The sequence below is a fragment of the Pelophylax lessonae genome (assembly GCF_965119305.1).
Source record: "Pelophylax lessonae genome assembly, chromosome: 4".
NCBI lineage: Eukaryota > Metazoa > Chordata > Amphibia > Anura > Ranidae > Pelophylax > Pelophylax lessonae.
Genome location: NC_138771.1, coordinates 9880169 through 9897770, shown reverse-complemented (window position 1 = coordinate 9897770; position 17602 = coordinate 9880169). Strand labels below are relative to the sequence as shown.

Below are 17602 nucleotides of genomic sequence, written 5' to 3'. Positions count from 1 at the left end.
AAAAGAGCGTCAATTTTGAAAAAAAAAAAAAACAATATTTTTCACTTTCTGCTATATAAAATTCCCCCCCAAAAAAATTAAAAATCAAAATTTTTTAACATTTTAGGCCAATTTGTTTTCTGCTACATATTTTTGGTAAAAAAATCGCAATAAGCGTATTTTGATTGGTTTGCGCAAAAGTTATCGCGTTTACTAACTACGGGAAAGATTTATATCATTTTTATTGTTTTTTTATTTACTAGTATTGGTGGCGATCTGCAATTTTTAGCGGGACTGCGACATTGCGGACCCTTGACTGACATTTTTGACACTTTTGGGGTTATCAGTGACATTACTACAGTAATCAGTGCTATACATATGCACTGTTACTGTAAAAATGACACTGGCAGTGAAGGAGTTAACTTTATTGGAGAGGGAGGGGTTAAGTGTGTCCCTAGGGGCGTGCTTCTAACTGTGATTGGCTGTGGCTACTAGTGTAAGAACAGTGATCAATGGTCCTACATAGTAGAACCGTGTGATCTCCATTCTTACACAGGGGAGAATGACAGGCGGCTTTGTTTACATTAGCCGCCTGCCTTTCTTCCGGTGTAATGGAAGATGTGACGGGTCTGTCGGGCACACGCCGGGCACACGCGCGGGGGGGTCTGTGACTGCGCGGGAGCGGGAGCGCGCCTTCGGCGGCGCGCGCTCGCTCCCTAGAGCCTCACAGGCTAGCGACGTAGCCCTACGTCGCTTTGCCTGTGAGGGGCTGACTGCCGACGTAAATAGTCGTGCAGCAGTCGGCAAGTGGTTATAGAAGAAAATATACTCACCTTCTTTCCTCTTCCTCCCTCTGCGGCCGCGGCCCGCTGCCGTCACTTCCGGTTTGCGATGATTCCTTAGAGCTGAACGTCATCGATCCCAGGAGTCGCACTTACCTTTTAGAAGAAATACTTACCTTGAAAATTTCTTCTTCAGCGCTGCCATCTCAGGTGTGGGCAGCTGAAGCCGCAGATCCCTCTTCGTGCCCTCTTCCGTGACGTCGGAGTCCTACAATGCACTGCACCGGCCCCGCTCGTCACTTCCGGTGCAGGCGCGGCATTCACTGCTAAACAGCTTCTGGGCATGCCCACCACAGGGTGCCTGCCAGCCAGCCACCCATCAAAGGGTGCCAGCCACTCATCACCACAGGGTGCCAGCCAGCCAGCCACCCACCAAAGGGTGGCAGACACTCATCACCACAGGGTACCAGCCAGACAGTTTTTTTTTAAGCCTAATATTCAATTTCAGTCGTAGTGTCTTTCAAATGTCAATGGAGATGGATGCAGATCGAAAAATTAAAAGTGTGGTCTGGGACTATTTCTCATTTCCAGCTCCAGGAAAATTAGCAGTACTGTGCAACACCTGCAAAAACAATGTAAGCATGGGATCAATAATTGCAGAAACCAAAAACCATTAAATCTTTGGGTCCATCTAAGAGTTCATCATGTTGAACTGTTTCCTGCAGGACAGAAAAAAAAACCAAAATGAATCACAAGCTGAAACTTCACTATCCCAAGCAAAAATAACAGATATGTTTCAGAAAAAAAAACAGGTGGCTAAAATCGGATGGAAGATCCCAACTGCTGGACAGAGTAATCACAGAGATGATGGTCACTGATAGCCAGCCATTTACAATGGTGTCTGACTCAGGATTTAGGTGGTTGATGTCCATACTTGAGCCAAGCTACACACTGAAGAGTGACAAGTTTTATCGAACTGAAATGCTGGGAAAGATTCACCAAAAGGTCCTTGAGAAAGTAAAGGCTATGCTGAAACCAGAGAATGCTGGCAACTCAATCTCATTCACGACTGACTGCTGGTTAGGACAAACAGAATCACTAATGAGTCTTACATGCCACTTCATTGACAGCGGATGGACAAGAAGGCATGTGGTGTTGAATACAAAAGTGATGCAAGGATCCCACACTGGGAAGTACATTAGAGAAATGTTTCTAGGCATGCTAGAAGAATGGGGAATCAGCAAAGACCGAGTGATGTTTGTGCTTCGAGACAGCGGAGCAAACATGGTGAAAGGAATGAGGCTTGCTGATGTGTCAGACCTCAGTGGCATGGCACACACCCTCCAACTTGTGGTAAATGATGGTCTGTCAAACCAGAGAGCTTTGCTTGATATAATTGGCATGCTGAAGAGGTGCGCAGGCCATTTCCACCATTCAATCCTTGCCAAACAGCGACTGAAGTGCATTCAGGAAGACCTTGGCCTACCCAAAAACATTTTGATTAACGCTGTTCCAACACGATGGAACTCAACACTTCACATGCTGCAAAGGATGCTGGAGCAGAAGCGAGCTCTTACCATATATCCGGGTGAATATGGAGGATATTCTTGTCCTACTGCTGGTCAGTGGGACATTGTAGCCAATGTCATTGAGACCCTCCTCCCCATAGAGGAAGTGACACTAGAGGTGAGTCATTACGACTCATCTGTGTCATCTGTCATCCCATGTGTGAGAGTGCTGAAGATGCTTATTCAAGAGAATGAAGTACCCAACACACGTGGCATTAACACATGTAGGCAGGCCATGAGAGACAGCCTCGCCAAACGTTTTGTGAAGCAGGAAGAGAATAAAAATGTTGTGCTTGCATGTCTTTTGGATCCTCGATACAAGAACCATCCTTTCTCCTCTGATGACGTAATGGCCAAGGCAAAACAATGGCTAACAGAAGATATTCAACAGGAGGTGCAGGAGGTTCCTGCCGAAAAGACAAATCAGGAAGAGCAGGTTTCTAATCTGGAAGAGCAGGATGCTGCAAATAGAGAAAAATGTCCAAAAAGACAATGGACAGAAGAAAAACATCATTGTGGTCGAATAAATGCCATGTTCAGTGTTTTATTGGGGCCTCATGTGGAGGATTCTTCTGAATCTGCAATAATGACCCTGGATGATGAACTTCATCTCCAGTTGAAGGAACCAGTAATTGACAGAAGAAGTGGTGATCCTCTTCAGTGGTGGAAAGAAAATGAGGCACGCTACAAAAGAATTGCTTCTCATGCTAGAAGATACCTTTCTGCTCCTCCTTCCTCGGTACCAAGTGAACGTGTTTTTAGTGAAGTGGCAGCAATATATGAAAAAAACAGAAGCCGTTTAACTGGTGAACATGCTGAAATGTTATGCTTTGTGCACTATAATATTGTTCTACTTAACTGGGAGTATTGAAAGTGAGTAGTACTAGTGTTCAGTCCACTGTCTTTTGCATTGCAGCGCAGCTACTAGATTGAATCATTGCAGAGCAGACAGTGAGTGCACTACTGCAGCAGTTTATGTAAATTATGTTTTGGGAAGCCTTTAGTTAATATTTTCCCAGCACTTTATTTTTCACAGTTGTCTACTCTTCTAGGACTCGTTCGTTTCCATAATGTGAAACTGATGTACCTGCAAGTGAAAGCTGTGCGGTTTTCCTATCAGTTTTCATGCAGGTAAGGTGTGGAGAACGAGCCTTTCATGTTAAAAATGTTAATAAACAAACATTATCATGTTCAGTACCGGATTTGTGTCAAAAAATGTCTTTATTTTTCAAAACTTTAAAATGATAAAATATCGGCCGATACCGATACTTAGTGGCTGATTTACTAAAACTAGAGAGTGCAGCTCTGCACAGAAACCAATCAGCTTCCAGGTTTTATTATCAAAGCTTAATTGAACAAGCTGAAGTTAGACGCTGATTGGCTACCATGTACAGCTGCACCAGATTTTACACTCCCCAGTTTTAATAAAACAACCCTTTAGTGACCAAAATATCGGTATCAGCCTGAAAAAAACATCGGTCTATCCCTAGTGGCAACAAACAGATGAGGAGTACAAAGACAAGACAGTCAAGCATGGTGGTGGCAGTGTCATGGTCTGGGGCTGCTGGCACTGGGGAGCTACAGTTAATTGAGGGAACCATGAATGCCAACATGTACTGTGACATACTGAAGCAGAGCATGATCCCCTCCCTTCAGAGACTGGGCTGCAGGGCAGTATTCCAACATGATAAAGACCCCAAACACCTCCAAGACGACCACTGCCTTGCTACTGAAGCTGAGGGTAAAGGTAATGGACTGGCCAAGCATTTCTCCAGACCTAAACCCTATTGAGCATCTGTGGGACATCCTCAAACAGAAGGTGGAGGAGCGTAAGGTCTCTAACATCCACCAGCTCCGTGATGTCATCATGGAGGAGTGGAAGAGGACTCCAGTGGCAACCTGTGAAGCTCTGGTCAACTCCATGCCCATGAGGGTTAAGGCAGTGCTGGAAAATATTGGTGGCCACATATTGTCACTTAGGGGTGTACTCACTTTTGTTGCCAGCGGTTTAGACACTAATGGCTGTGTGTTGAGTTATTTTGAGGGGACAGCAAATTTACACTGTTATACAAGCTGTACACTCACTACTTTACATTGTAGCAAAATGTCATTTATTCAGTGTTGTCACATGAAAAGATAGAATACAATATTTACAAAAATGTGAGGGGTGTACTCACTTTTGTGAGATAATACTGTAAGAATCAGATTTGTTTTCACAAAAAACAGCTTTTGCTGAAGCAAATTGTAAAAGAGTGTCTGGATGTGAGACGAGGTGAGTAAGGACCACACTGATTGATCAACTGAAACTGTGGGTAGAGGGTGTTTTATCAGAAAGTTCCTAATACAAATAAATGTGAATTCATCAGCAACAGTAAAACTAAAAACTCCTTTCAATGTGTCCATGCTTTTCAAAACTGTGCCTTCGAAAAAGTCGTCAATCTGTAGCAGACTATTATCTATCCAATGATCGATCTTTATGCAAGGAATAAGATGTTCTAAAGTACGAATAGAGAAACGTATCTGGTAGCTATGTAATGATTGAGGGGATTGCGGAGCAGTTTCCTCCAGGCTAGAAGAGTAGCTCTAATGGTGAGAGGGAAGTTATTCAGTATTAGTTGTTTCCATGTGTCTGCCAGGAGGAGTAATGTTAAATCAGAGGTCTTTCCTAGGTGCATTTCTATTTCTACCCATAAGGTTTCTTAATGAGGATTGAACCAGTGTTTGGTTTGCGCTAACAGGGAGGCCGTATAATAATCTACGATGTCCACTAGACCCGTACCTCCTGCTTTCCTGTGCTTAATCAATTGTATATGAGCACATCTTGCTCTTTTGCGTTGCCTAACAAACTTTCTGAGCAGTGTTGATAAGGAACACAAGAGGCTAGATTTAATAGGGATCGGTAGAGTCAGAAATAGATACAATATTTGGGGTAAAATTACCATTTTGTAGGTAACTTTCCTGCCTGCCCAAGAGAGTTCAACTTTAGATAGATAGTAGGAGAAGTTATTTTCTAATGTCTGCAATAAGGGGTTTGTAGTTGGTATCTGCTAGTACTGATATATTACATGTAATAAGTATACCTAGGTAAGGTATATTATCTGCAGCCCAGCTATAAGGCAATTGGTCCATTAAGTGTTGCTAAGTTGATTTGTGAATTCCCAGATCTAATATAGTGGATTTGGTGAAATTTACTTTATAATATGAAATTTTGCTAAAACTAGTTAGAGTTTGATGAGCTACAGGTAGTGAAACTAGCAGGTTTGTGAGTAGGTGGACAGGGCTGGCCCAAGACATTGTGCTGCCTGGGTCCGAGAATGAAATGCTGCCCCCCCCCAAAAAAAAAAAAAATTCACGCCCTCCAAGAGGCCCCCACATTCTATAGGATTATGAAAACATTTAGATGAGTGTGAGCGTGTACAGAGTGACAGCAGGAGCAGGACAGAGCAGTAGACACTGGGCAGATGAGCGCACCAGGCTTTCTACTGTCTATAGTGCCACAGTGCCCTGTAGGGCTGCGGGCATGGTACAGGAGAATGCAGAGGCTGCAGGCAGGGTACAGGAGAATGCAGGGTGGCGGGCATGGTACAGGAGAATGCAGGGTGGCGGGCATGGTACAGGAGAATGCAGGGTGGCGGGCATGGTATAGGAGAATGCAGGGCTACGGGCATGGTACAGGAGAATGCGGGGCTGCTGGCATGGCACAGGAGAATGCAGGGTGGTGGGCATGGTACAGGAGAATGCGGGGCTGCGGGCATGGTACAGGAGAATGCAGGGTGGCGGGCAAGGTACAGGAGAATGCAGGGCTGCGGGCATGGTACAGGAGAATGCGGGGCTGCTGGTATGGCACAGGAGAATGCAGGGCTGCGGGCATGGTACAAGAGAATGCAGGGCTGCGGGCATGGTACAGGAGAAAGCGGGGCTGCGGGCATGGTACAGGAGAATGCGGGGCTGCGGGCATGGTGCAGGAGAATGCGGGGCTGCGGGCATGGTGCAGGAGAATGCGGGGATGCGGGCACGGTACAGGAGAATGCGGGGCTGCGGGCATGGTGCAGGAGAATGCGGGGCTGCGGGCACAGTACAGGAGAATGCGGGGCTGCGGGCATGGTACAGGAGAATACAGTGCTGCAGGCATGGTACAGGAGAATGCGGGGCTGCGGGCATGGTACAGGAGAATGCGGGGCTGCGGGCATGGTACAGGAGAATGCGGGGCTGTGGGCATGGTACAGGAGAATGCGGGACTGTTGGCATGGTACAGGGGAATGCAGGGTGTAGGCATGGTACAGGAGAATGCAGGGTGCGGCATGGTGCATGAGAATGCAGGGCTGTGGGCATGGTGCAAGAGAATGCAGTACTGCGGCATGGTAGAGGAGAATGCGGGTCTGCGGGCATACTACAGGAGATGCAGTGTTGTGGGCATGTACCATGCCCGCAGCACTGCATCTTCTGTCGTATGCCTGCAGCCCTGCATAATGGCAGGTAGTGTGGCTGTGTGTGGAGCAGTCTCACTTACCTGTTCCAAAAGGGCGCCTTAGGATTTAAAAATGGTGCCGCCAGGCACCAAAAAAAAGGACCGCGGCCGGCCTGACATGCACACTGCGCATGCGCCGCCACCGCTCGGAAAAGCCCGTAAATGTTCGGCTATTCCCGGAAATAGCCGAGCGTTTACGGGCTTTTCCGAGTGGCGGCGGCGCATGCGCAGTGTGCGTGTCAGGCCGGCCGCGGACCTTTTTTTTTTTGGAAAAGCCGAAGAAGAGAAGAGGCGGCCGGGGGCCGCCCCTCTCTAAGTGCCGCCTGGGTCCCATGGTCCCACCGGGACCCATGGTAGGGCCGGCCCTGGGGGGAAGATGGATGGGAGCAGTAGTGTATGAGGAGATGTGAGTAGTGGGAGGGGGGAGACAATGTGAGTAGTAGTGTGTGAGGGGGGGGGTGGAGAGATGAGGGGAGTAGTAATTGAGGGGGGCACGATGGGACTAGTAGTGGAACATGGGGGGCATGATGGGACTAGTAGTGGAACACGGGGGGCATGATGGGACTAGTAGTGGAACACGGGGGGCATGATGGGACTAGTAGTGGAACACGGGGGGCATGATGGGACTAGTAGTGGAACATGGGGGGCATGATAGGACTAGTAGTGGAACATGGGGGGCATGATGAGACTAGTAGTGGAACATGGTGGCCATGATGGGACTAGTAGTGGAACATGGGGGGCACGATGGGACTAGTAGTGGAACATGGGGGGGTACGATGGGACTAGTAGTGGAACATGGGGGGCACGATGGGACTAGTAGTGGAACATGGGGGGCACGATGGGACTAGTAGTGGAACATGGGGGGCACGATGGGACTAGTAGTGGAACATGGGGGGGCACGATGGGACTAGTAGTGGGGAGTATGATGGGAGTAGTAGTGGAACGGGGGTATGATGGGAGTAGTAGTGGGGGGTAGGATGGGAGTAGTAGTGGGGGATATGATGGGAGTAGTGGTGGGGAGGTATGATGGGAGTAGTTGTGGTGGGTATGATGGGAGTAGTGGTTGGGAAGTATGATTGGAGTAGTTGTGGGGGGTATGATGGGAGTAGTGGTGGGGAGGTATGATGGGAGTAGTTGTGGGGAGGTATGATGGGAGTAGTGGTGGGGAGGTATGATGGGAGGAGTTGTGGGGGGTATGATGGGAGTAGTGGTCGGTACCTCCTCCTCGTCTCCCGGTAGGCGGAGCCTCTTCCTGGCACTCCGATCGGGTCGGGGGATCTCCGGGCGGCTCCTCTTCTTCCCGCTCGGTCGCCGGGGTGATGGGGGGAGGGGGTTCCGGTCTCGGGGGGTCTCTCTGGGGTCCTCAGCAGCTCTTCCAGCTTGTGGCTCCGCGTGACGGCTTGGACCTTCCCCCGCTTCCCCTCCAGGGGCGCCGCCCGCTTCCACTGCCCAAAGAACTGAATGAACCGAGTCTGCGCCGATCCTGAAATAGCCGAACGTTTGCTTTTCCGAGCGGCGGCAGGGCATGCGCACTTGCGCAGTGTGCATGTCAGGCCGGCCGGCGGCCGAGGACCTTTTTTTTTTTGGAAAAGCCGAAGAAGAGAAGAGGCGGCCGGGGGCCGCCCCTCTCTAAGTGCCGCCTGGGTCCCATGGTCCCACCGGGACCCATGGTAGGGCCGGCCCTGTAGGTGGACCACGTCGTCAGCAAACAGTTTGATAACATGGGAGATGGAGCGAGTGCGAAACCCTGAGATTAGAGGTTGTGATCGGATGGCCTCAGCCAGGGGTTCAATCATAAGATTGAAAATAGAAGGTGAGAGGGGACATCCCTGGTGGGTGCTGTGACAGGAGTCCCTTTGGCTGGGGGAACCCAGATTACTTTAGAGCGGTCAGGAAACTCCTTGTCCAGCTTCCCCGGCCCCTCTTATGTGTAAGTCACCCTGTGTCTATTAGGGACACAGGGTGACCAAGAAACCCAGTCGGGTCTGCACTAATCAGACTCGCTGTACAACCACACTGGACTCAGCATTTTGTGTTACCCCAGTAATCCTGGGTTCTATATGTGTGGTTTGTGTTGAAAGAGTGAAGGGCCTCTTTCACTTCGGACAATAAAATTTCTGGACAATGTCCTTCAAGGGATATATAGAGATAGACAATTTGACTTTTCAGATTGCTAGACTATTGCAGGAGTGTCTCATAGACCCTTGCTAGATAATGAGGTGGGGTGGGGTTTGTTATTGTTAAGTACCTGTATCCCATTGTTCTATTGTTTCTGTCTGCCTTTAAATCGACCTATTATGGGATGTGTATGTGAATTGGCTGCTAAGGGGGAGGGGAGATTGTCCCACAGTGTATATCTCTTTGTGCCTGTGTGTGAATAAACAGTTTATTTTCTGGTTGACTCCAAAACTTGTACTTTCGAGTTATTGGGGTAATTATAACCAGATTCATGGATCTCGTGTTCCCGAGCTTAGGAAGCAGCTTCTTGGCGGAGATACCCAGTCGGGATGTCTGGAGTCCGTCACAGGTGCCATTCGATATTTCAAAGGATTTTGATAGTAAACCAGATGTGTACACCTGGGCAGATGGTTGGGAATAGAGAGCCAAGATAGCAGAGGAAACAGAGCCCTGAAAACCAAATTTCTCCAATACTAGTTGCATATAGTGCCAATGAACTCTATCAAACGCCTTCTCTGCATCAATGGATAGAAGCAGAGAAGGCATCTTAGACTGTTCTACCAGGTGTAGGATATTGATAATACGTCTGGTGGCATCTGTGGTCTGTCTATTTTTGGTGAAGCCCATTTGGTCTGGTTCAACTAATGTGGGGATAATATTGGTTAAACGGTGTGCTTGCAACTTAGCATAAATCTTCACATTCGTGTTGAGTAAGGATAAAGGGTGACAGTTGCTGGCAAAGTAGGTTCCTTACTGGGTTTTGGTAATGTCACAACATATGCCTTCACCATTTCCTGTGGGAACGATCAACCAGACAGCATCATGAAACATTTTGACCATTTATGCAGAAAGGATGTTACTAAAAATTTTGTAATAGTCATTTACATGGCAAATGAGGTTTAATGTGGAGAAGTGTAAGGTAATGCACTTGGGGACTGAAAACATAAACACAAAATACGCTTTGGGGGGGGGGGGAACCTCTGGGGGAATCAAAAGTAGAGAAAGATCTGGGAGTCTTAGTAGATGATAGACTAAGCAAGACCAAGCATTACAGCCCTGAAGTTTGGAGAGTAAAGAGGGTGCCAGGAAGGGCCCTGAAGTGTTCAGCAATACAGTTTGCATTGAAGTCAGCTACCTCAGGAAGGAGTACTTCGGGGAGATCCAAGGGACTTTTCCAGAGGCGTAACTAGAACCTTCAGGTCCCCGGAGCAAGAAACCATGAAGGGCCCCCTCGACCCCTGGCCGGGGCCCTTCCCTTCAAGCCCGGGCTCCTCCCACTGATCCTGGGGCCCTTTACTCCCCTTGCAGGGCCCTTTATTATGGTCCCACAGCGGGTCCCTTTCACAAGTTTTGCAGTGGGCCCCCTTCCTGCCATCTTGGGGCCTCTCCACAGTGGTGGAATGCCAGGGCCCGGTTGCAAGTGTGACCTTTGCCATCCTGGAAGTTCACCTACTGGTGTCAGTAGTTTTTATTTTTTGGTATTTTAATTGTATTATGTTTTATCTTTTTTATTTATTTTTTTTTACAATGTCACTGACTATGACTCTGTCCATTTAGAGAAGCAAGGAGCTGGTAAATTACATATTTACCGACCCCTTCCTGGTTCTCTATTGTGACACACCCCCTGCAGCAGCCGGCAGGAGAGGGGAGGGATCACAGTGGGGGGGGGGGGGGGAACCAGGGGAGCACACAGGGGCCCAGAGACAGCATAACACAAGTGAACTGGATAAGAGGAGTGGCGGGGGCAGCATACAGAGGAGCCAATCTCCTCCATTTTCTTTCTGCAGCTACAGGAGGAAAAAGGAGGACAGTGATTTCTCTACATGCTGCCCACGCCGCCTCTCCTATCCAATGCCGGGCCCCCTGGAGCATTGGGCCCGGTTGCGATTGCAACCCCTGCAACCCCTGTAGTTATGCCCCTGGACTTTTCCACAGTCAGAGGTGAAGTTCTAGTAAACGGCCTAGCCGTATCCAGCATCAGTGAAGCGTTAACCAGCGTCAATCAGCATTTTTCACTGTCCCTGCCTAATTGTGCATAGTTCAGTTGTTGGAGTATCCCACTTCTCCCTTCTCCCATCCAAGTTCTCAAATAAACCCAAAAACCCAAAGAAGCTGGACTGGTTCTTGTCTGAGGGGCTCACACTTGAAAAATCATGCTTAAAGGTACTGTTGTTGCTAGCGGTTACCCCACTCAGCAGCTTCCTTGGGAGTAGTGCTACAAATAAAAAATAAAAAATTGCAGAAGTAATCAAATACCACCAAAATAAAGCTTTATTTGAGTGAAAAAAACTACATAAATTTAATTTGGGTACAGCGCTGCATGACCGCGCTATTGTCACTTTACCACCGGAGGATTTTCCTGCTGTACGTCCAGGCCACTTTTTTCAATTCGGCACTGTGCGAATTTAACTGACAATTGCGCGGTCATGCAACGCCGTACCCAAACGAAATTGACGTCCTTTTTTTCCCCACAAACAGAGCTTTCTTTTGGTGGTATTTGATCACCTCTGCGCTTTTTATTTTTTGCGATATTAATAAAAAAATAAAGCAAACATTTTGAAGAAATAACAATATTTTTCTACATTGACAGTTAAAAAATATCCAATATATTCAAAATTTGTCATATATTTAGGCCAAAATGTATTTAGCTACATGTCTTTGACAAAAAAATTCTCAATGAGCGTATTTTTAACCGCTTTAAGACCGGAAGATTTTACCCCCTTCCTGACCAGGCCATATTTTGTGATTCGGCACTATGTTATTTTAACGGACAAAATGTGCGGTCGTGCGACGCTGTATCCAAATTAAATTTATGTCTTTTTTTTCCCCACAAATAGAGCTTTCTTTTGGTGGTATTTGATCACCTGTGCAATTTTGACTTTTTGCGCTATAAACAAAAAAAGAGCGACAATTTTGAAAAAAAAACAATATTTTACACATTTTTTTATACGAAATCCCCCCCCCCCCCAAAAAAAAAAAAAAAATGTAAAAATCAAAATGTTTTAAAATTTTAGGCCAATTTGTTTACTGCTACATATTTTTGGTAAAAAAAAAAGCGTATTTTGATTGGTTTGCGCAAAAGTTATCGCAGCTACTAACTACGGGAAATTTATGTCATTTTTATTGTTTTTTTTTTTTAACCAGTGATGGCGGCGATCTGCGATTTTTTTTGCGGGACTGCGACATTGCGGCGGACAGATCGGACCCTTGACACATTTTTGACACTTTTGGGGGTACCAGTGACATTTCTACAGTAATCAGTGCTAAAAATATTCACTGTTACTGTAAAAATGACACTGGCAGGGAAGGGGTTAACTTTTATTGGTGATCAAGGGGTTAATGTATGCCTGGTGCTTACAACGTGTGTGGGGGAGGGGACTGTGTGACACAGGGACAGATCGCATGTTGAGCTATGCTGAACCCTGCAATCTGACCCTGTCTGTCACTTAGGAGATCCGCCCGCTCTGTTTACACAAGCGGGTGGATCTCCTCACTCGATCCCCGACGATCGGGGAAGAGCGGTGATGATCACCGCTGCTCCTCCCCTGGCCCGACTCCCGCTGTGACTGAATACAGCGGGAGTGAGCCTTCGGCGGCGCGCACGCGCCGCCCGCAAGGGGAAGAGTCCAGCGACGTAGACCTACGTCGCTGGACGATAACGAGCCACTTTGCCGCAGTACGCGCAATGTGAGCGGTCAGCAAGTGGTTAAAGTAGCGCAGTGCTGCATTACAAAAAAATTGCCTGGTCTTGAAGGGGATAAAATCTTCCGGAGCTGAAGTGGATAAGAAATCCGCATTATGCGATGCTCTTTGTTCTTGTGGAAATTTCTGTTGTAATAGAAATGAGCGGAGTGCAGATCCGTCATCTCATTGTCTGTCATCTCTTTGGTTTATGCTCGATTCATTGATGCGTGGGTCCTATAACGGCAAATAAATCCTCCTTTTACAAGGTGCTGAAACCAACGTCCACCCTTAAACTTGCTGACAAGAAGAAAAAAAAAGAATCCTAACAGCATTTCTTTGAGCTTCTGCTCTCTGGAAGAAGGGAGTGAAATGACAAACAGGGTACTTAGACGCAGCAGGAATGGAGCCAAAGGGAGAAGATGGCGTCCTGGCGCTGAGCTAAGTCGCTGCTTACACCAGAACTTTACAAAAGTTATTGAATGTAAAAAACTTTTGATTAATCGAATGGAAAACTGGAGGAAAAGTAAAGAAGTTTTTGCTTAGAACATTATACAAAATACACTATATTGTCAAAAGTATTGGGACACATGAACTTTAATGGCATCCCAGTCTTAGTCCGTAGGGTTCAATATTGAGTTGGTCCACCCTTTGCAGCTATAACAGCTTCAACTCTTCTGGGAAGGCTGTCCACAAGGTTTAGGAGTGTCTATAGGAATGTTTGACCATTCTTCCAGAAGAGCATTTGTGCGGTCAGGCACTGATGTTGAGAGAAGGCCTCCGCTCTAATTCAACCCAAAGGTGTTCCATCGGGTTGAGGTCAGGCCAGTCAAGTTCTTCCACCCCAAACTTGCACATCCATGTCTTTATGGACTTTGCTTTGGGCACTGGTCCAAATCTTTTGGTGGAGGGGGGAGGCTTGGCCCCCTAGTTCCAGTGAAGGAAACTCAAGGCGTCGGCATACCAAGATATTTTGGATAATTTCATGCTCCCAACTTTGTGGGAAGAGTTTGGGAATGGCCCCTTCCCCATTGGCCCCTTCTCCAGGCCAGTCAAGTTCCTCCACCCCAAACTCGCTCATCCATGTCTTTATGGACTTTGCTTTGTGCACTGGTCCAAATCATTTGGTGGAGGGGGGATTATGATGTGGGGTTGTTTTTCCAGGGGGTTGGGCTTGGCCCCTTAGTTCCAGTGAAGGGAGCTCTTAAGGCGTCAGCATACCAAGACATTTTGGACAATTTCATACTCCCAACTTTGTGGGAAGAGTTTGGGGATGGCCCCTTTCCCATGCCAGTCAAGTTCCTCCACCCCAAACTCGCTCATCCATGTCTTTATGGACCTTGCTTTGTGCACTGGTGTGCAGTCATGTTGGAACAGGAAGGGGCCATCCCCAAACTCTTCCCACAAACTATGGAGCATGAAATTGTCCAAAATGTCTTGGTATGCAGACGCCTTAGGAGTTCCCTTCCCTGAAACTAAGGGGCCAAGCCCAACCGCTGAAAAACAACTCCATATCATAATCCCCCCTCCACCAAATGATTCGGAGCAGTGCACAAAGCAAGGTCCATAAAGACATGGGATGAGCGAGTTTGGGGTGGAGGAACCTGACTGGCCTGCACAGAGTCCTGACCTCAACCCGATAGAACACCTTTGGGATGATTTAAGTTGGATGCACACTATACAATTGTCTTTAGATTTTTTCCTTTAGATTTATCAAAACCATATAATATGAGGTCAAACCTAAACACTTTCGATTTGTATGCAATCAGGCAGGCCCTCGCACTACATAGAAAAGGAAAAGCTAAAGGAAATGGAACAACAAAAGTTGTATAGTGTGTATCCAGCCTTAGAGCGGAGACTGTGAGCCAGGCCTTCTAGTCCAACATCAGTGCCTGACCTCACAAATGCGCTTCTGGAAGAATGGTGAAACATTCCCATAGACACTCCTAAACCTTGTGGACAGCCTTCCCAGAAGAGTTGAAGCTGTTATAGATGCAAAGGGTGGGCCAACTCAATATCAAACCCTACAGACTAAAGGCCGTACACACGAGTGGAAATTTGGCAGGGAATTTTCGTCCGATGACCAATCTGCCAATTTTCGGATTGTTAGTATGGTGCTCTCGACAACCGACTCCGACTTTTCGGCCGAAAAAATCCTGGTGTGCAGGCTATAAAATGTTTGTCCTCCGTCAAAACACGGCCGATTTTCGTGCAGTCAGTACAGATTTCGATGGGGAAAAATCTTATGAGCCATACTAGGCATGCTCAGAGAAGAAAGAACACAAAGAAAGCAAACCAACACATGACATCACTTCTGAAGTAGAATTTTGTCGTGTGGGAAAATTTGTGTGCAGTCTAGGCACATTCCAACCAACAGACAATAGACGGACGACCGGTCGGCGGAAATTCGTTGCGTGTGTACGAGGCTTAAAACTGGGATGCCATTAAAGTTCATGTGCGTGTAAAGGCAGGCGTCCCAATACTTTTGACAATATAGTGTATGTGCTGTAGTTGAACACACTCCTAAACCTTGTGGACGGCCTTCCCAGAAGAGTTAAAGCTGTTATAGCTGCAAAGGGTGGGTCAACTCAATATTGAACCCTACGGACTAAGACTGGGATGCTATTAAAGTTCATCTGCGTGTAAAGTCAGGCGTCCCAATACTTTTGACAATATAGTGTATTTATCTGCTCTAATATATGTAATTGAATATATACCCCAAATAAAGCCCTAAAATAACGGCTAACTGAAGCCGGTCACACATGGATTGAAATTTGGCTGGATCAGCAGGGACTGGGTGACTATCTGATCCATGTATGGGCAAGCTGGTTGTACACAAGTTGATCTGATCTATTGATTGGCTTGTGCACGACCAGCCTGTCTGGTTTTTCCTGAACAATCAGTGCTGCCAGCTATAGCCAGCAACAGCGATCATTATATTGTGCTGGTGTGGATTGCTCCTCGCTATCTGAAAACAATAGCTCAGCAGAAGTTATTCCCCCATGCACATCCAATCTCTGGATCGGGGAGTTGGTTCATTTTTTTTTTCGTTCAATGTAGTGGTTGAATCAAAATAAGTGAATATTATATGTACTGCCTAAGGCTGGGTTCACACTACTGCCGCTGGGATTTGATCAGATTATCAATGTGATTATGTAGTGCAACTTGGTTTCATTTATAATATTTTGATGCGTTTCAGGCCTCTGCATTTTTGGTTTGGGGCCAATTATTATTTTTTTTTTCCTCCTTCTCTTTATTGTGTGCGGGTTGTTCTGTATGTATAGTCTGTGTTGTCTTTAACCGCTTGCCGACCGCCTCACCTAGGAGTATGATGGCTCTCCTGTGTCGGGAGTACCTAGTATTGCCTCGTTTCCACTGAGCGGATCGGTTCGGGACGGTGCGCTAATTTGAGTGTTTCCATTATAAAAGTGGCCCATACAACCGAACCAAACCGCACCATTCCTGGTCCTGCTTCAGATGTAGGGCCATAGGAAATGGTACGGTACGGTTAGGGCGGAGCTACTGACGTCACATGATACATCCCACTAATTGGCGGACAGGAAAACTTCAATGCTCACGTCAAATGAAAGAGCAAAACAAACACCTCATTTGGTGTAAACCCCGCATGGTCCCTGGTGGCCCGACTTACAGTGGAAACGCTCACCTGAATAGACCGGACCATTCCAACCCTTCCAAACTGTACCGACCCGAACCGTTCCGCTCAGTGGAAACAAGGCAATGTGATCCAGCACTTCTGGTTAGGGGGCACGTGTGCGCGCATCGGCTGTGCTGGGATTATTCACAGCACTAGCCAATTAACAGGTGATGGCCAATGGATGACCACCAGTCATTGATCAGCAAGGATGAAGACAGGATAGAGCTCTGTGTATGTAAACAATACAGACCTCTGTCCTGTCTGCAGGGATGTGCTGGATTTTCTTTCCCTGCCAAGCACATCCCTTACTAAAAGCAGCACACAGTACACATAAACACTGGTTAGGCACACATTTAATCCTTTGATCACCCTAGATGTGTAACCCCTTACTAGTCAGTGTCATTAGTAGATGACAGTGTACATTTTTAGCATTGATCACTGTATTAGTGTCACTGGGTCTCACAAAGTGTCAAAGGTTTCAGTTAGTGTCAGATTGCCCGCCATACTATGAGCCTTCCCTCCCCACCTCCATCAATAGGCCTTCTGTTAGCTCAAATCTCGTCTAGGAGTAGGGATGATCGAACTTTTCAAAAGTTCGGTTCGGCCAGAACATCCGAACTTCCCGAAAGTTCGGCCTGGATTTCAGAACCCCATTGAAATCAATGGGACCCGAACTTCGGTAATCAAAAAACACCATTTTGAAGCCCTAAAACCCAATAAATGCCCCTAAAAAGTTCCTAGGGTTCTGGGTCATACCCCAGGGACTATTAATCACACAAAAAAAAAAGTTAAAAAAATTTCATTTTTGATAGAGAGCCAATTATTGAAAAAATAAAAAAAATAAATAAAAAATGTCTTTGGATTTAGTATATGGGGGTCTAAAAAGTGTACCTGTGAAGTTTCAGCTCTGTAGCATGTCCAGAACAATAAAAAAAAAAAAAGATCGTTTGTATTAGGTCACTTATAGAACAGGTTAGTGGCTTCTCGCTTTTCACACCTTGCCGGTTTAGTAGCAAGCGTTTTTTTGGGCATTTTTTGGATTCTTTGGAGGCAGGAAAAACATCTGAACTTGTGTATAGTGGTATATATACCACTATACACAAGTTCAGATGTTTTGCCTGCCTCCAAAGAACCCAAAAAATGCCCAAAAAAACGCTAGCGTAAAAAAAAAAAAAAAAAAAAAATGCCCAGCTGTGTTGTTGCAGGCATTTTTTGGGGGTTTTTGGAGGCAGGCAAAAAATCTGAACTTGTGTATAGTGGTATATACACACACATACTTATATGTATTTTA

At 46.6% G+C, this 17602-nt stretch overlaps 1 protein-coding gene across 1 annotated transcript; it reads left to right on the top strand.

The window, feature by feature from the left end:
• Window positions 1-1862: 1862 nt before the first annotated feature.
• Window positions 1863-9353, top strand: LOC309554516 (zinc finger BED domain-containing protein 4-like; the record flags this gene model as incomplete). The annotated part of the gene is made up of 2 exons (XM_082256266.1): window positions 1863-2447; window positions 9243-9353. The coding sequence occupies 2 exons, from the start codon at window positions 1863-1865 to the stop codon at window positions 9351-9353; spliced, it is 696 nt and encodes a 231-aa protein (XP_082112392.1).
• Between the last annotated feature and the right edge of the window lie 8249 nt (window positions 9354-17602).